The sequence below is a fragment of the Pogona vitticeps genome, chromosome 1 (genome assembly GCF_051106095.1).
Source record: "Pogona vitticeps strain Pit_001003342236 chromosome 1, PviZW2.1, whole genome shotgun sequence".
Lineage (NCBI taxonomy): Eukaryota > Metazoa > Chordata > Lepidosauria > Squamata > Agamidae > Pogona > Pogona vitticeps.
In genome coordinates, this window is record NC_135783.1 from 353,988,435 (window position 1) to 354,007,172 (window position 18,738).

Consider the following 18,738-nt stretch of genomic DNA (forward strand, 5'->3'; position numbering starts at 1 on the left):
GAGGCCAGGCAGATCCCTGGGGAAGGTTTCCATGGGGAGTCCCCTCTGGATGACGTGGAGCCTCCCTTCGGGGCGAGACATCCGCCTCGAAAGGTAGGGGCTTTGAGAATAAACGGAGGGGGGCCCTTGTGACCCTCGTGGCCCCTCCCTCTGGCCAAATTTAGAGTCGAGGCTGGCCGCCGGGGACCATGGCCAGGTTGGGGTGTGGGGAGAGGGCAGGGTGTCGGAGGCCGAGGGCCCTCCATCGGCTCCCAGTGGCCTATTCCTCCGACAACCCCCTTCCCCCCCTCCTTGGACCACTTCCGGGTGGCGTGGCACAGGGAGGGGGAGAGTGTGCTTCTAGGCTCCCAGGCCAGACGGAACGAGGAGGACCCCTTGCCAAAGAAGGAGGGAGGGTGCGGAGGCGGGGGGCGAGGGCAAGTTGCAGGGCAAAGGCTGGGAGACCCCCTTCTGTGCTCAGAGGGAAAGGAGGCGTGTTCTGCTCCCCACTTGGCGTGGGATTCCCACTCCAACTCCCCCTTTGCAGGGAGGGAGACGACCATCCAGACCAGCTCCAGGTTCTTGGTTGGGGGGGGTCATGCCGCTCCGGCAGGTTCTCTGGGGCCACGGCTGCTGTTTTTGTCATTCACATGCATTTGGGGGGTGTTCTGTAGCAAAATTTTGCAGTGTTCCCTCTTCTGTGGTCAGGATCAGGAACGATGAAGGCCTGGAGGCACAAAGGCCCACTCAAAAAGCCGACGGCGTGTGCATTTTTTTCCTGTATTTTGTTCTTTAGCCGACATGTGGCTTCCGAGTGTCCTCAGACTTCGCTGGGCTGTGTCGCTCTGGATAATCTTCTCAGGAGATCACACTCAGGGTTGCCACCCACCCGCACACACGCAACACCCACAGACCCCCCTGTCCTGTCCTGCCGATACACCTCCACTTATTTCACAGTCTCGGTTGGGTTTCGCTGCTTGAGTTTGTTATGAAATGGAGTGATTAGATTTAGCTTTGTAACCCGTTGATGGAAGATCCGTAAAGCATCTCGGAAGAATTGTAGAAACATAAGACAAACTGTAACGTATGGTATGCCATAGGTTACGCACGAGAAGCTGATCTTCTTGTCTTTTAAAAATACCAGGCTGAAAATGCGAGGATAGCAATTTTGAGATTGGCATCGCCCCAGGCTACGTTGGGCAGGGTGTCAATTGGCTTGGATCTCCCCCCCCCCCTCTGTATGTGTCTCAGTTGAAGTCTCATTGTTTGTTTTTTTGCAGGAGGATCAGGACCAAGACCAGCACATGAGTGAGGTAAATGCCCCCTTCCTGATTCCTAATAGAAAGACAGGATTCCTCCCCGAGTCTCAGCAGGCCATTGCGCTGGGGGTGGGGGTGGGGAAGGACCACTGGCCGGCCTCTCCGGTCAGCCCAGAGGAACAACCCTCTGGCCAAAGGCAGCTTCAGCAGGGCCTCTGCAAAAACAGGAGGCAGAAGCTGTGGGCAAAAGCTTTCGTTTGGCACGGATGCAGAGGGAGGCAGGCGGGCGGTCCAAGCCAACGCTCTCTTGGTGTGTGTTGTGGAAGGGCTTTGAGGGAAAGGGGGGGGGGAGTGTCACTCAGTGGGGATTGGAAGAGGCTGTCCCCGGGAAGGGGGAAGAGCGTGGGGTGGTGGCCCACAAGCCAAGCGGAGGCAGGAAACCAACGGGACGGATGAGCTGGGTGAAAGGCGGAAGGGCCCAGCTGGGGAGCAGAGGATGGTCGAGGGTGCTGTTATCTATGAGAGAGAGAGACAGAGAGCACTTCTCTCCACCCCGCCCCACCTTTATCAACAAAATGGGCCCGTGTACGGAAAAGGCATGGAAAGGAGGTCTCGTGAACTGCACGGGGCCCCTCGGGGGCCGTTTGGCGCTGCCACCGGACCCCCCCCCCCCTGGAACCTACTGCAAGCCCATTTGGCCCCTGAAACAAGGAGTGGCTCTTTCCATGCTTTGTATTTAAAACAAACAAACAAACAAACAAACAAACAAACATAAAAACCTCAATTAGAGAAAAGGAAAGGAGGTTTTTGGTTTCACCAAGCAGGGCTGGTGCAGGGAAAACACTCCCCAGGACTGTCCTCTCAATGGCACTGTCCGTACCAACGGTGCAAAGGGGCCTGCAGGAAAGAAAGCCGCGTGGTCCAAAATCCGGTGGTTGTGGGGGGGGGGAGACGGCCCCTGCTCTCCCGGCCTGTTTGCATGATGCCAGTCTGTCTTCTGGTTTTTCCAGGAAGGGGAGATGCTCTTTGATTCTCTGACGGGGCAGCCCCACCCCGAAGACCTCCTCCTCTTCGCCGTTCCCATCTGCGCTCCGTACACCACCATGACCAACTACAAGTGAGTGAGTGGGCTAGCCGGACTGGCCGTGAGAGAGTGGCCGGACTTCCTTGGTCGCTGGCTCAACGCTGCCTGTTGTTTTCTTTTTAAAGATACAAAGTCAAGCTGACGCCCGGCACCCAGAGGAAGGGAAAAGGTAATTTGCACAATCCTCGTCGGTCTTGCCTTTACTCCTGGTGCGTCCTGTTAGCCGCTGGCGATTTCAAAAACCATACAAAGTGCCTTATGGCGCAAAAGGGCATTATATCTAAAGGCACCAGATCCGACTCGACTAATCTTCCCCCCCCCCACCTGCTCTGCTTTTGCCTGGGCTGACCACCCATTGGTCCTCTTTACCTCCTTTCAGGCCCCTCACCCAAATCCTGCCCTCTCCATTTGTGTTTCCTTCTGTGTCAATATAACCTCGTGATTTATTTATTTCCTCTTTGACCTTATTGTGTTAACCAGTTGGTTTTTCAATGCTCTTGTGTACCATGCTTGAATGCTTGGCCAACCGGAAGGGGAAGGATGGAGACTCAGGGGTGGGTGACCCCTGTTCATCTAGGGCAACTTAGAATCACCGCTAGGTGACCGGGGAGAAAAAATTAAGAAGTGGTGGGGTGCTTCCCCCTGTCATCAGCTGTGGATGCGTCCAAAGGACAACCTACGTTGTAGCAGACAGGATTGGAGAAACGTGTTGACTTGCTGCTGTTGTCTACTTACTTGCCCGGAGGCTCAAACGGGATGAACTGTATTCCGTCCTTCTGTCTGTACTGACAATGTCTTCTGTCTTTCGAACAGCTGCCAAGACGGCCTTGCATAGCTTCATGCAGTCCAAGGAGGCCAGCCCGAGAGAGAAGGACCTCTTCCGGAGTGTGAAGGTCAGTCATCCTCTCTGTCCACCTGGGGTGGAGCGGTCATTCCCTTTCCGCGAGAGGAGGTGGACTCCCGTGTCAGATCCGGGGGTCTAAGAGAAGAAGGGCTGCTGTGCATTTGTTTCCTGTGTCCAGTTTTTGGGATAAAGAGTGTGTGAGATCTCAAATTTGAGATAACCACCTTCTTTTACATAGGAAAATTTGGGAGGTGTGTGTTTATAAATAAGTATCAAAGGGGCTTGCCTTAAAAGGAAGTGATATTGACAATAAATGGGACTTCCAGCTAATACATGGGATAAAAAGGTGTCCCATGATGGCTTGTGTGCCTCCCCCCCCCATCCCTTCCAAATAATTACTCCCTGGACACGTGACTTGACATCAGGCCATTTGGGTGGGATTGACTTTGTCCCTCTTTGGACGCAACAGGTGGTGCAGCTGGCAGGGGCCGCCCGTTTGTACCTGGGAAGGCTTTTTGGAAACTCATCTGACCGGTGCTTTAAAAGCCGAATGGGCGGTTGTATGTTCCTGAACACCATTCGGAGCGCCGAGATGGGGATTTGCCTGCAAAGCTTGAATCGCTTTGAGCGGCTGCTCTGGATTTCACTGTTTTTATACTCGGTTTTATTCTTGGGTAAAAACACGTGGATGATCTCGATGCAAACTCAGAATACAGTGTGTGTGTGTGTGGGGGGGGGGGTGAAGCTAAGGCATGGGGCCAAAATGTTCTGTGACTGCAGTTGCGAAGTGTGTAAAACTGGACTCTGGCAGCTGCCTCCCTTCCTTTGCCATCAGAAAACTGTATCATTTCAGGTCCCAATGGCTGCCAAGAAGAGTGTCTTTAGTACATATTCCTTATTCATCCGTGTTCCTTCTCCTCTTTCCTGCCTTATACAGTAAGGGCATAAATTTTCCCTCTGCCCTGATGGAAGTATTATTAGAATTTTGGATTCTTCAAAGAAGCCCTGACACCCTATTTTGCAGCCAATGTCAAGTTCGCCTGTCATTTATCGCATGTCCCTTGCATCTGTCCGGGTCTCCAGTTAGCAGATCGGCGTTTTATTCCGTGGATCTAATTAATATCCCTGTGTGGTTCTTTTGTCCAGGATACAGATCTGTCCAGAAACATTCCAGGGAAGGTGAAGGTATCGGCCCCTAATCTCCTGAATGTGAAAAAGAAGTGACACCCCGCGGCCGCTAGCATCGCCACCTGCACTTTTGAACTGTCTCACCGGAGCCCCTTCCAGTTTTGTTAATAAAGTGCTGTTGTAGCTGTCTGGATAGCACTCTGGTGATTTCGTTGCACATGCCATGACAATAAAGTGTTATTCTGTTCTATATTCTGTTCTTAATCTGCAGAAGGCGAAGTAGAGCATGGTTTCAAGGGAGCTCTCCCGTGTTTGCCCCGAGAGTGGACTCAAATTTGAAAAGGGTTGAGACTCCCCGTACAGAGGTGACCAAAGGCCGATAAAAGACCAATGGGTAAATTGCCAGGTGATATTCGGCAGTTCTTCACCAAGTGCTTCTGACTTTCTCTAGTTTAAACAAACCAATTTTTTTAAAAAAACTTGCTTTCATTCTAAAAAAACTTGGCAGGAAATGTGTTGGTGTGTGCATGAGCGTTTTGTAGGTGTGAGCTCACCATAGGAATACGAGCGGATTCCTGGGCTGAGCATCTGCTTGGAAGAAACTCCTGCTGCCTTCCCTTTCTGCTCACTTTCCTGAGCCACTTTCCTGAACTGTGCAGCAGAAACAACCACCACAACAACCGGATACACCTTCTCTGTTTGTTTATTTATTTATTGTATTTATACCCCGCCTATCTAGTCATTTCGACCTACCAGCCCGCAGTGAGGTTTTTGAAATGGAACAGGCTTTACCTTTACGTCAGACCTGGCTGATGCTCTTATGGCTACCGTGGGAACGCATCCTTTTCCCAGCAGATTGTCTTCTGAAGCCTCTGAGCCCAGCCTGCCTGTAAGCAGGTCTCGTGTCAGGTTCAAAAAATGGTGAGAGCGTTGAGTAGCCCCGTTTAGTTGGTTTAGATTTCAATTGGATTGGTTCAAAGTTCTGAATCCCTCGGGATAAATCTCCTCTCCAGTCATTTTGGTGGGAAAGCCCCTTTTTTCTTAAGTTCTGGCTGTGCAAATGGCCATCCTTCTCCAAGGAAGCAAAAGGGAGCAGCTGCGTTATGTCTCCAGCAACTTTCCCTCGAGTGAAAAGTTTAAGAACCATTCAAGGTATGATGTCTTTTTCATACCAAAGTTACTAAATGCTAGCTTACTATGGAACATCTTAGCATTCTTACAAATGTCTGTCTGTCTCTATATGGATGGATGCACAGTAGGAAAAAAAGTAATATTTCCAACGAATGCAGCTCTTGCAGGGCTTCACAAACGTTGCCTTACTAGGAGTCCTGTGTAAGATAGGCTAGTGTTTGTATACACTATAAATGTATGTGGATGTGTCTACAGAAAAGCAGGAGGCCCTAAGCAAGCAGTTAATCCATGTCTGCCCCACAGAGAATCCACAGGCCTCGTGTTTCTGAGGTTACTTGTGGTCAAAACTTTTAACAGGCATTCCAAACAAAATGTTCATCATCCGCACGAGGCCCCTGCTGAGTGGAGGCAAGCGTTCTGGGGTCACTGAAAGAGGGAATCTTCTTCATACTTGCATTAAATACCTTTATTGCCAACAGTTCTTTTTTTTTTAACACAAAAATAGGTTCTCTCTCTCTCTCTCTAAGCCATTCACATGCAACAGAAGAGGTTGAAGCAGAGAAGCCACGACCTACGATGCAAAATATCTCCTCTATCCCGGGGAGAGGCTGCCCGTGTTTTGCCACCACGGAGGGACTGGCGGCTCCTTCCTCTTCCTCCTCTTCTCTTACGAGCCGGACGTGTTGTTGCTCCCGAAGCGCTGGTCGAGGCTGAGCAGGAGGTGCTTGGGCAGGCAGTGCCAGGAGCTCGCCAGCAGCTCTTTGAAGCACAGGATGGCTTCCAGGCAGAGTCTCGAGGGAAGTGGGGAAAAAAAGAGTTTGGATCAGAGACGGCGGGCTGTGCTGTGGGGCCACTGGGGGACCCTCAATGGATGCGTTAAAAGAAGTTGCCCCCCTCCCGAACCCCAGGGCGCAAAACAGATTTTATCCATTTCTACTGCTCTTGGTCAGACACCTTTGAAGGGTTCGGTTAAGCTGCCCATTGGGGTGCAGCCGTCCCTCCCCTCCTTATCCTGTTTTTAAAACTCCCCCTCCTGCCCCCTGAACACTGTGACTGGCCGTTCTACAAAACGGTGCAGGGCCTGTTGCTGTCTTTCAGCTGACCAGAGAGGGGATTCCTCTCTTTTCAGGCCAGGAGTGGGACACAGGTGCACATGACGGTGTTTTCTGCAAACTGACATCCTTGTCGATTGTCGAGCACAGCCTCTCCCAGTCTGGCACACCCTTGAGTTGAGCTGGGTCACCAGTTACGATGGGTGGGGCTGATGGGAGCTGGGCTGGCCAAACTATGGACACTGTTCGATGGGCTGAGAACTGCCTTCTGGTTCCACACCACACCACCACAGCTGCCAGGCTCTCGCTGAGCTGCCTGCCAGAGCACAGCACCAGCCGGTGGACAGGATAGGCTCCCCGTCTACAGACAGACCGGGCTGAACACCCTCTCGCAGACATCCAGGTGGGAAAGGTGGCTTCCAGTGGAATAACATCAGCCTCACTTCCCTGATGGCATCATCCCACGAGAAAGCCCCTCCCCCCCATTTCTCACTTTATATATTCAATAGGTTAAGGGGCACGAGATAAGTGTTGTTTTCAGACTGTACCTTACGAGGGATTTGGGCTGAAGAGAAAACACAAGGATTTCATTACTGTGTTCCTGGAAGGGGAGGAAAAACAATAACACCAATTAGTACTGAATTTCATCCGTCAGTATCTCATTACTTTGCAGGCAGGGGCAGAAGGGGCGGCAGAGAAAGAGATGCAGCAATTCATACTGAATCTTGTTCCATGCAAGGGCCAAGCGCACACCAAGCGGGTCTTACGGGTCAGCCAGAAGTTCTTTATCCACCCACCCCCTCCACACCGAGATTCTGTGGAAACCACAAGATGACACTCGTTTTTTTCCCCATCATTATTTTAGCTAATACCAACAGCATTTCCCTTCATGGCAAACAGCAGGATCATGGGGTTCAGAAGAAAGTGGCCTTGGATTGAAAGTGGTCCCGCTCAGTCTCAATCCAACCAAGGGGTAAATGGCTCCAGAATTGGCCCGTGGACTGCATGAAGTCATGTGGGACGGTGTGTGTGTGTGTGTGTGTGTCATGGAGGCTCTCCGGGCAGGGCAGGCGGGGGGTTCTCACTGCTTTCTGCACTTGCCCCCCCCATGGCCCCTGCATGTCAAAAGCTGTTCCAGAGCTTACACAGAAGCTAACACACATCATACGCCACAGATCTACCTGAAAACAGACTGTTTTTCTAGGCTAAAGAGAGTATGATGAAGTTACATTTCGAAAGCAAAACAAGAAGTCATTCTCCCTTATGGTAATGAGGAATATCTTCCATTTACCTTTTAGTTCCATTTAAAGGGCTTTACAAGGCATTTGAAAAGACACTTGCCCAGTATTACGCCTTTCTGTTTTCAATCCTTAAGCTTTTGGGGGTTGTTGTTTTTTTAAACAAGAAATAATGAAAAAGTAGCGAGTAATGTTTTGTCATTTAGTCGTGTCCTACTCTTTGTGACCCCCATGGACCAGAGCACGCCAGGCCCTCCTGTCTTCCACTGCCTCCCGGAGTTGGGTCAAAGTCATGTTGGTGGCTTCGATGAGCCTGTCCATCCATCTCACATGAGCAAGCAATACAGCAAAGCATACCTATGTCCACACACACAGAGTAGACTTGCATGTTCAGGGAGGGAGCTTCTTATAACTAGCTGAATAATACATGGCTTTTAAAAAATGACTTCCCCAGTAGCTCAGAGAGCACACGCAGAGAAGGGGGAAAGGGCTTACAGCTTTCTGATGGGCCAGTAAGTTGTTGGCGCAGCCCCCAAACACGATCACCTCTCCCTCGTCGCTCGCGCAGGCTGTGTGCCAGAGCCTGCAAAGGGAACACGGGAAGGGCCGAAAACACAAACGTCAGGGACAACACCGTTCCACAGAGAAACGCTTTAGCCTGTGGAGCAGACCTCACATCCCGCCCCCTTTGGTAAATCACCCGCTGGATGCATGCCGGAGAAAAAGAAAAACAAAACACATGTATCGACAGGATGATTTCGCGATGGCACGCTACGGCTGCCTGATGGCATTTTCATCTGAACCCGGTGATTGCCGGCTGGAAGGACACCGTGGCCAAAACTCAACTGAAAACTCACATAGGCTTAACTCCATGGGCATCCATCACAGCAGTGAGCTGCAGCAAGTTGAGAAGCCCGTGGGAGCCCTTCTGCTCACGTGACCTGCTTCTTAACTTAGAAAGTCACAGCTCGGCTTTACTTCAAGGGCCAACAAATTAAGGAAGAGGACTGCTGTCCAAAAGCCCATGAACATCTCCCTTTCTAGATTCTTGACAACAACAGTGGAAGATTGGACAGAGCCTTCATGCCGAAACCCTGCAAGGAGACCAACTGGCTGCCATCCATGCAGAGCCAAGCCCTGGCTGACAAGGAAAGGAAGTCAGAGGAAGGACGGGGAGCCGTCTGGACGACATCGTTACAGCCGGCGGGTTCCTTACCTGGGCTTCCCTGTATAATTGTGCTCGAACTGTATCCATTCATTTTTACTGATACAATAGACCCAGGCGTCACCTACGAGGCACAGAAATCGTGGTTAACAGCATGTCTAGGGTCCGTGTGATCGGGGGAGAAACTCACAGGTGTTGCTGGAAGGTGTGAAGAGGACCTGCTGTCAGAGCCTCCTACCTGAGGCAGGTGGCTTTTAAGCCACCGGAGCTCAAGACGGAAACACGACCTCTTCGTCTCAACCCCACCATCCTGACATTTATTTCCAGGACACACCCCAACCCTCCTCTCTATAGTCCACACTATCTGTTCAATGACATGGAATTGTCGGAGTGGGGAGGAAGAAGTGACTCATTGTGGAACGGGAAGGAGGAGGATAAACGTTTTCCAACAGATGGGGAATGTGTGCTTGTTTCCCTGACATTCAGCCTCAATCTGGCTTTCTGGAGCCTGAGAGCCCACCCGCAAGAGGTCCTGTTGCCAGTGAAACCCCACCCCACGCCCAAATCTGAGTGATTCTGCTGAAAGGCTTTTTGTGACTTACTGAGCGGCTGCTTGTCTGTGGTGAACCCGCCAAAGAGGAAGAGATGATCGGACGAAACGGGAGTTAACGAATGCCAGGAACGGCCAACGGGACTAAGGCCTTGCACGATTCTAGGGAAGGGGACAGAAAGAAGGCTGACGAGGGCTGTTTTGTGGCCAGGACACAGAAAAGCCTGCTCAGTTTCTAGACATGGGAGGGGCTGGGCTGGGGTGGGTGCTGACACGAGGGAACCCCACGTCTGGGAGGGCAACCCCTCTCCCTCCTCCTCACTGGCTTCATGCAAGAAAAGGGAAGGCTCGAAAGCAGGACCAGCGTGCCTGCATGCGCGACACAGAGCCCCTGGACAATACAGCAGAGGAAAGGCCCACCGTACATTTCATGCCACTCCCAGGTGTCCAGGTCAAGGTAGTAGAGATCGTTCATTCTAGACTCCTGAGAAGGGGGGGGAGAGAGAGAGAGGGTGAGCGCCCCTTGGCGCTTGGAAGAGCGGCCCCTGCTCCTTCCCCGGTCTTTCACTCACTCGGTATCGGCCTCCAAAGACGTAGCCTCTGTTGCCAACCGTGGCGCAGGCATGGGCTGCTCGGGGTGACGGCGATTTACCCTGTGGCCAGGATTTCAGAAAGGATTAGGCAGAAAGCAGGAGGCAGGAAGGGGAGAGAGGGGGAGAAGATCCAAAGGATGGTGAGAGAAACTAGGGCCTGCTAGAGCTGTTCAGAAGCTGACGGCTTCCTGGAAGAAAAAGCTCTCTGGGCCTCCGGGTCAACTCCCTATTATATATATATTTATTTATTTGTTTTATTTATATGCTGCCTTTCTCCCGAGAAAGGGACTCTATCTCTCCGATTCACATCGTTCACCCTTCTTCTAAACCTGAGATTCAAGGCCACTCGCAAGATGGAAGAGACAAGCTCGTGAGACAATCATAGTAAAGTACATTTAGTGAATTATAGCACCGAAAAGAAAAGAAAAAACCTAAACTAAAAGCAATTTTAAAACTGGATTATTTTTTTAAAAAAACACCCCCTGGTTAAAAGCCCCTCATCTGAAGCACCTCATCCATTTCTAAAAGCTTTTCTGAATAAAAAGTCCAGTCCTCATGAGGAAGGGAGGCGGCCAAAGGAAGCAGCGAGCTTTCAACTGGTTCCTTCTCACGAGCATCCACACGATGTGGGTGACTGAGAGGCAGAAAGACTTCAGCCAAGGCCACAGAAGGAAGAAGGGCATCCTCCTCCAGCAGAGGAAAACGTATTTGGGGTGCCCAACAGAAGCCTCCCTGAGACTTACCGTGGTGACGGGCTGACTCCACGTGAACATCTCCGTGTCCAGGACATGCACGTGATCGTTCCATCCTCGAGGAAGACCGGAATTCTTGAACAAAAACAGAGACATCTTTGGGCATCTAGAGCAGATTTAGCACTGGGAATAATTCTGGTTCGTGCAGGCTTTTCATCTGATGACATTCTGCCTCAGAGGGTTTTACTGTGTCCTTTAAAGCAGCGGTCCCCAACCTTTTTGAGGCTGGGGGGGAGCGAGCTCCATGCGTGGGAGTGGTGGGGTGGTGGTGGTGGAGATCCGTATCCGCGGCCCAGTTCCGGCGAGCCCACAGACCAGGACTGGGCCGCGGACCAGGGGTTGACGACCCCTACTTTAAAGCATTTTCAAAGCAGTTTCATGGATGTTGCAGGTTATAAATAGGAAGAAAAAAAATTAATACATTTCTGCAAGAAGACCTTGGCAGGTCTGCAGTTTTTCTTCACAGCAGCAGTCCCCAAATCAGAAGAAATTGCAGGCGGGGAAATACAGAGGACTTACCCAAAAAGAGGTTTCATCAAACTCAAATTTTCCAATCTGTTCCCCTTCAGGGTAATAGCCGTAGCCACCGAAAAAGACGAGCCTGATCAACAGAAGGGGTGGGAGGATCAACAACAAAAAGCAAGATGTTACCCTAGTGATCAATGAGCACCCAATAAAGATTAACCCTTTCCAAGAAAGAAGGAAGCTGCCCATTTTCTGTTACCGCTTCAGCCAAGGTGGGCAGCGTCCAGGCCTCCCCAGAACTTACATTGTAAGGCTTAAAGGTTAAGCTGTAGATCCTCAATGGAAGACCTATGGCTCTCAAGAGTCCCCACCTATGGTCACTGGTGTCAGATGGGGAGCGCTTTTACTCAAAGCATCTCTCAGCTCTGACAATTAAAACAAGCTCCCAGACAGCCGCCAGGTCCACTCCACAGCCATGGAATGGACTGCAAGCAGAGGTCGAGAGGAGAACTTGGCTGTTGACCTTTCGGAATGCATGGAGAGTGAGAGAACCCGCAGGAAAGCAGAGTCCTATCGCTTGGCTGGCACATTAGGTGCCATTTCTCAGCTCAGCTCCAACCCTGTTCTCCTTACAGAACTTCTGACCATCCTTGAGATTCCCTCTGTGTGAGTTTCCATCCGGATGCCACCTTCCCTTACAGGCAGGGGGTGGCCAAACACGAATGCACCAATAAAGGCTTAAAACAAAACTTTCAGTCTAGAGGATTAAACATTCTAGAATTCTCCTCACGCGGGAAAGAGAAGACAACGAAGGTGGGAGAGGTGGAGGGCATCAGGAAAAAGGGGAAAATTGAACAGGAGTTGGATGGACTCCATAAAGAACGCCACAGCTTTGAGTTTGCAAGCGCTTATTCCCTCAAGGAAGCCGGACCCTTGCATTTACAAGACCCGAGCAGGGCTGGGGAGGACCGGGTATTTTGGAGAGCATTCATTCATAGGGTCACCCTAAGACAGAGGTCTGTAACAACAACAACAACAACAACACAGAAGAAAATATCCAAAATATCCAAGTCAAGTGCTAACAAGGTCTTTAGGGCAAATCCCGGAATCCATGGCTTGCTTACTTGTTTTTATAGGCCCAAACTCCGAGTTTGTCCTTTGATGATGGGGGGACCCCCTGGCACTCCACTCTGACCCACCGCAAGGCCTCGTCCTTCGTCCTGGAATTCAGCATGTAGAACTGCGAGAAGGAAACAGAGCCCATTCGAAGCAGGCCCTGCCATGAATTCCTCCGAGTCCTGAACGCATGGCGAGGGCTCCCCCTTCCATTCAAAGCCAACCAAGTGCCTTGGGAGGCCAGGTCACTGAAGTCCTCGAGGCACTTTCACTGGGGACTGACTCGCTTGACTCAGGCGGGGCCTGTTGTTCTAGCCAGGCCTTTCCTCGTCACCCACACTGCCTTCCTCGGGCACGTTCTCCAAAGCCTGCCGATTGGGCAAAGGGGCCCTCCAGCAGCTGGAAAAACACATTTTAGAACCCTCGCTTCACACCGACCGAGGTCATTGCCAAAGGGGTCCTCCCACAAATTCGCAACCCTACATAAATGCCTCTCTCAAACGCAAGAGGGAACAAACACAGGCCACATCGGACATTAGACACGGGTGCCTTTTCCCCTCACTTTCTTTTCACCCCTCTTTTTTCCTTTCTGGGTAGCATCATTTTTCCATTATCAACCTGACAGTGGCGGTTGCTTTGTTTTATTCTTTGTAAGCTGTTCAGGGGGACTTTCCAGCTGAAGGAGGAGGTATAAATGTTTTAAGACATACATAGAGTAAGAATTTTTCTTGAAGAACCAACTCCCTTTTGATCCCTGGTTTCTGAGGTGGATCTTTTAACAAATTTAATTTGAACTCCGGCAACGGTTGTTTCATCTCCACCGCTGTCTCTGGGGAACAAGGAAGTTCACCCCTTCCCTTCTTTCTTCTGATGCAGCTGCCACTAGCAGCGTAAAAGAGAACGTGGGGCCAGCGTATACATGGGCACCTCTGGCGCCCACAGGGACAGGATTGTCCCAAAGAAATCCACCCCGTCGAGGCTCTGACCTTGTTTGTGTTCCCACGCGCGTGATGCCCTCCAAATAGATACAAGACGTGGTCCAGGCAGACGGCACAGCTTCCCGACATGGAAGGGGGAACATCCCCGGACGTTCTGTGTTTCGTCCTGGCAACAGAAGTGGGGTTCTGTTAAATGAAACTCCGCTCTTATAAACCGGGAACAGCCAGAATCCTGCGAGTTATGTTGGCCGGGAGTAACCCCACCAGTGTAACTTTTAGCAGTGCTGTCTCTTCTTATCGTACAACCAACAACATGACTTCATGTCCAAATATAAAAACCAGTGCAGACACCCTAAGTGGAAGCAATTTACTGCTGAAAGTTATGTTTAGGAAATTACATAGGAATATTTATATAATAGGAATCTTGCACAGTACTTATTTTAAACACTTAGATTAAGCTCCCCAGTTCCTAGGAACTTGCTGTGCATCTTATGGCACTCAACTTTTTATAGTGTTTACTGGTTGCCTGAAAACAAAATTCTCGGGACTGTTGACAACAAGAAACAAAGCAATTAAAATATCAGGAAAACAAAAACAGTAAAAATAAACATGGCATAAAAGCAGCCCCAAGAAATAAAGGTGGCGTATGTGAATTTTACGATGTCATTTAAGTATTTTACCATTTTCCAGTTTCCATGTTATAGATCCAGATTTCATCTCTGGGCAGATAGAAGTCATTAAAATCTCTCACTTGTGCATTCTGAAGCAGGAATGAAAGATAAAGAGAGAGAAAAAGAGAAAGAAATATATAGAGAAAGAGAAAGAAAAAGAAAGAGAAAGAAAGAAATAGAGAAAGAAAAAGAAATATAGATAGAAAGAGAAAGAAATAAAGAAAAAGAAATATAGAAAGAAATAGAAAGAGAAAAAGAAAGAAAAAGACATTATTAAATTTAACAATTTAAACGCATCCTCAGTTCTTTTTAAAAAGCCAGTATTGCTAAGAACCCCTCAAATATTTAAATCGTAAGAAGTAAGCCAAACTTGGCAACATCTGGAATATATTTAGGCACAGAATTCTATTTATTTAATTTATCTAAACCCTTGTCTTTCAAAGCACTGAGCCAACAGGTGTCTGACAACAGCAAAGGTAAATATTTTCAGTGCTACTTATAAAATATATTCACCCAATTCAATAAAAGCAACCTGGGCAGTAACACAAAGGGAGGGAGTGAACATTGCTTCCAAAAATGTACCAAATTCCAGGCTCTTTTCTTCGAATTTAAAACTTGTGTCTGCCCAAAAGAGCATTCAAGGCAGAGCACAACGGAAGACTTAAAATACATCGAAAATCAACATGATAAAGAAGAACAGCATCACAGCAGAACAAACACTAAAGTGCATCAGCAAACGAGTGAGGCGTATAAAGAAAGAGGCAACAAACCCGCCATCCCTCAATTGATCAATACGAATCAGTGCGGACAACAAACCTGAGAGGGTAAACACGTCTTAAGAATTATCCCCATAAAACCTTGAAAGACTGACAAAGGAGGCTCTAACGAAGCCTCTTGGGAGAAGGAGTTTCCCCCACATGGGCCAGTGGCGGGGAAAGCCTTTACTTCATGTCCCCACCAGGTGTACATTTGACCAAGCTGGGATGTGAAGCCGAGCCTCCCCCTCAAGGACCTCAGAGGACAGCCAGGTGCGCAAAAGGACCAGCAGTTCTATTTATTTAGTTAATCTATTCGATTTCTATTCCACCCATCTAGACCAAGGGTCTACTCTGCTCATTTCCTGAACATCTTCCTGGCAGACACTATTCTGCAAGGTTGGTGCCACAGTCCATTAAAGGCTCTGCTTCTAGAGATGGCAAAGCAAAGCAAAGTGTGCTGCTTATATACAATACTTACCCATAGCGCTTCAAGCACTCTCTGGGCGGTTTACAATTTAATTACGCAGGCTACACATTGCCCCCCCCCCCCCCCAGCGAGCTGGGTACTCATTTTACTGGGAAGGATAGAAGGCTGAGTCAACCTTGAGCCGGCTACCTGGGTTTTAAACCCCAGGTCGTGAGCACAGTTTTAGCTGCAGTACAGCGGTTTAATCACTGCGCCACGAGGCTCTTGGCAGTTGTTTTCAAAAAGAGACCCATGGGCCAGCAATGTACATAAAATCGAACATGATGAAATCATGGGGAAATGTTCCAAAACAATATGACTGAAGCAGCCCTACAGGTAGAATGAATCACCTGGTTTATATCTGGAAGGACAGGTCACAGCATTTCATTAGCAGCAGGAGCTCCAAATGAAATTGTCTTTTCAACTCCTTGTGGTGCTCTGAATGGAATTCAGTCATGCATTCTTTTCTAATATACGTGTATTGATTCATTCCATCCATGCGACTAAAGCTAGTGTATTACTTTGAAACATTTCATCCTTGGGGTTTTGTTGTTGTTTTTTGTTTTTTTTGCTTAGTGTTTCAAGTTTTTGCACATTTGCTGCTCATTCTTTTTTTCCTGTTTTCTGGAAAACCAGAAATGCATCACCGACGCATGGGGTTGCTAGGCTTTTATTTTAGATGAGGAAGGCACCTGGAAAGCAAGCCTGTCTTAACCCACACCAAGCCTCCCCACCATCTTGCATCTGTTCCCTTTATATCCCCTGCATCTTCTGCGTGGGAGTAGGGAGAAGAGGTCAAGGGACACAGCTATGCTTCCTTTTCCCACCTGCTGCACTTCAAAGCACCACCTTCCCCCTCCCACTCACCTTATATCCCCCCCAAACGAACATACACTGCCCGTCGGTCACAGCCACGTGGCCACTGCGTTCAGCGGGGCTGCCGCTCTCCAGCTGTTCCAGGTTGTCCTCAGCAGGAGCCAGAATCTCTTCATCCATCGGCAGCTCTTCGTTGTCCTCCGCCATGATGAAAAGGGGAAGAGGGTCTAAGCCTTCAAGAGGCAAGGCAGGGAAAAAAAGAGGAGATGACATTGACACGAAAGCGAAGTGCTGGGGGGGGGAACCCCACGAAGGAAGCCCCCTAAGAGAAGCTTCTTTTTACTAGAGCAAGTTAAGACGGCAGCAATGGAGAAATATTTTTGCAATACAGTACTCGGAAAAGTCCCCCAGTATTCGTTTTATCCATTTATAACTGGGATTGTGAGAAACTGGTTTTTGAGAAACCCCTTTTCCTCCAAAACACCACAAATCTGCTGTGTAAGAACTCCATTCGCTTGCTCAACCTCAATATGCCTTGTACACAAAGCCATGCTGTGGAGCCAGAGGTTGGGAGTTTGATTCCCTGACTGTGCATCTTCCTGGGAGATGAGCCAGCCTGGGCAGCCTTGGGCCAGCTGCCGCCTCTCATGGCAGGGAAGGTTAGACCCCCCCCCCTCAGTACGCTCTACCGGGGAAATAATTCTGAATAAATCAGAATTGACTCGTTCAGGCCCATAATAATTATTATTTAACATTAAAACAACACTAAAAGAGTGGTCTTAACCGATCAGATAGGCGGGATATAAATAAAATAAAATAAATAAATAAAAGAACCCATTCAAAATAAGCACCAAACGATACCTGACTTTAATCCTGTCTCAAAGGCTAATGCTTTTCCCTCTTGCTGCTTGACACCCCCCCAAACAAATCCCCCTCCCTTCCTCTTTACTCCACTGCAGCCTCAAAGGGGAAAGAAAGAGCCTGGAGGGTTGGAGCAGGCGGAGAGGAGAGAAGGGGGGGAAAACGCCGTTTCTGGGGGGGGTCCCGTCTTGCCCTTTAAGGTCACCCCAAAAGAGTCTCAAGAGTCTTTAAACATCGCCTTTTCCTGATGGGAACCCCTCATGGCCTCCCGCTTTCAAGCATGGCCTTTCAAGGAGGAATGCCGCCTTGGGTCCTTTTGGAGGAGAAAGGCGAGGGTTTGTTTTTTTTTTTGTAAAAATACTTCAAATAAAATAAACAAATAAACAAATAAATAAAAGCACAAGCAAACTTCCCCCCCCCACGGGAGAGTCGGGGCAGCTCCTCTCCTACAGAGGGAAAAGCACTCGGGCAGCTTGCTGGGCCTAACAAGAGTGCTTCGCCCAGAGCTGCAGACCCTCGGACTACAGTTCCCAGAATCCCCCAGCCAGCTACTATGGGAATTGTAGTAGCAGCAACCACAAAACGTGAATGGCCACCCACCTCCCCCCCCCCACCAAGGGAGAGGCTTGGCTGAAGGCTGCTTTGCAGGGCGAAGGGGGGGGGGCTTCCCAAAAGGTGACCCCCCACACACACACCGTTCCCCCCACAGCCCTGAGGGACGCACCCATCGATCCTACCCTCTGTGGGGTGTGTGTGTGAAGCCACCTCCCCCCCCCAGTTTCCATGAAGGAGGAGGAAAAAAGGGGCGGCCCTCAGAGAAGAAACCAGCCCCCCCTCGCTTGTGTCGAGGGACCCCCACCCCATGAAAGGCACTTGCCCCACCCCCCCGAAGCTCGGCGGGGAGGGGGCAACAGACATTCCCCCCCCACTCACCTCAGCCCGGCCTCTCCAACTGTCAACATCCGGCGGAGCCAAGCGGATATCCGGCCCACCCCGGGCCGGAGAGGAAGTCCCGCCTCCTCCCGTCCCCACTATTGGGCGCTATGATGAGAGCGAGAGCGCGCGAAAGAGCGGACGGGAAAGAACTGCGCTCTTCCGCCCCCCGCCGGAGAGGAGGGGCATTGCTCGCCCGGAGAGAGAGAACGGGAATACATACACCCCTTTCTTGTAGCAGGAGAAGAGGAAGGCGAGATGGACAGACTCCCTCCAGGAAACCACAGCCTTCAGTTTGCAGGAGCTGAGAGAGGGCTGTTGAGGGCAGGTCCTTTTGGAGATGGCTCTGTCCGCATTTAAATTTTGGTATGGTTAAAGTATTAAAATGCAGTTAAGAGGGGTGCAGAAAAACTTGCACTGAACATCTTTATTCGTATCAAGAGTGTTGCACAGTTTAAAAATCATGGCGGTCTATTGAAATAGAGGTAGCATTAAAACTACACTGAACATGAAGGTCCATTTCAAAGTGTGGCTTGGAGATAGTTTACTCGTAGTTTTTTCAAAACTTAGCTAGGAGGCGTATACATTCCTGTAAGTATGGAGATGGCGTATCGCTGGTCTGAGAGCTGGCCCTTTTTGCATTTCCAAAATCTCTGTATTGCAGTATTTTCCAGGATTGGACGCTATCGGACTGTTGCGCATGTCTTGGTATTACAATGCCTGGCAACTTGACGTGGGTGTGATTTCACATTACCCCAGCAGAATTAGGATTTTGCCCCAAACGTTGCCAGCCATGCCAGGTTCTGCCAATGTGTTGCGCTGTGTTCTCAAGTCCTGGCAACCTACAAATGACCTCCAAAATTCTGAAATATTCCATTCCGTTTCCCCCTCCCTTCCGTTTTCCGTCTCCTGCCTCCCCTCCACATCCTGGAAACTCAA

At 49.8% G+C, this 18,738-nt stretch overlaps 2 protein-coding genes across 3 annotated transcripts in view; one reads left to right on the forward strand and one right to left on the reverse strand.

Annotated features, from left to right (window-relative positions):
* NEMF (nuclear export mediator factor) overlaps window positions 1–4,544 on the forward strand; it is a 29,519-nt gene extending 24,975 nt beyond the window's left edge. Inside the window, exons 29-33 of the mRNA XM_072986927.2 lie at window positions 1,260–1,292; window positions 2,249–2,355; window positions 2,448–2,491; window positions 3,136–3,215; window positions 4,313–4,544. Of these exons, the coding sequence (XP_072843028.2) occupies window positions 1,260–1,292; window positions 2,249–2,355; window positions 2,448–2,491; window positions 3,136–3,215; window positions 4,313–4,390 (342 nt within the window). The 3' untranslated portion in view covers window positions 4,391–4,544. The remainder of the gene's footprint in view (window positions 1–1,259; window positions 1,293–2,248; window positions 2,356–2,447; window positions 2,492–3,135; window positions 3,216–4,312) is intronic.
* Window positions 4,545–5,866: 1,322 nt separating this feature from the next.
* Window positions 5,867–17,897, reverse strand: KLHDC2 (kelch domain containing 2). Of its 2 annotated transcripts, none has more exons than XM_072986928.2 (14): window positions 17,800–17,897; window positions 16,057–16,238; window positions 13,975–14,054; window positions 13,343–13,460; window positions 12,365–12,480; window positions 11,295–11,376; window positions 10,767–10,850; window positions 10,003–10,083; window positions 9,856–9,914; window positions 9,483–9,592; window positions 8,932–9,004; window positions 8,211–8,298; window positions 7,026–7,078; window positions 5,867–6,216 (listed from the first exon to the last, which is right to left on the reverse strand). In XM_072986928.2, exons 2-14 carry the CDS (start codon window positions 16,210–16,212, stop codon window positions 6,093–6,095), a joined length of 1,224 nt encoding a protein of 407 aa, XP_072843029.2. In that variant the 5' UTR covers window positions 16,213–16,238; window positions 17,800–17,897; the 3' UTR covers window positions 5,867–6,092. The 2 variants fall into 2 exon arrangements, with proteins under 2 accessions (XP_072843029.2, XP_072843031.1); XM_072986930.2 differs by having other exon boundaries at window positions 16,083–16,238; window positions 17,800–17,830.
* Window positions 17,898–18,738: the final 841 nt, after the last annotated feature.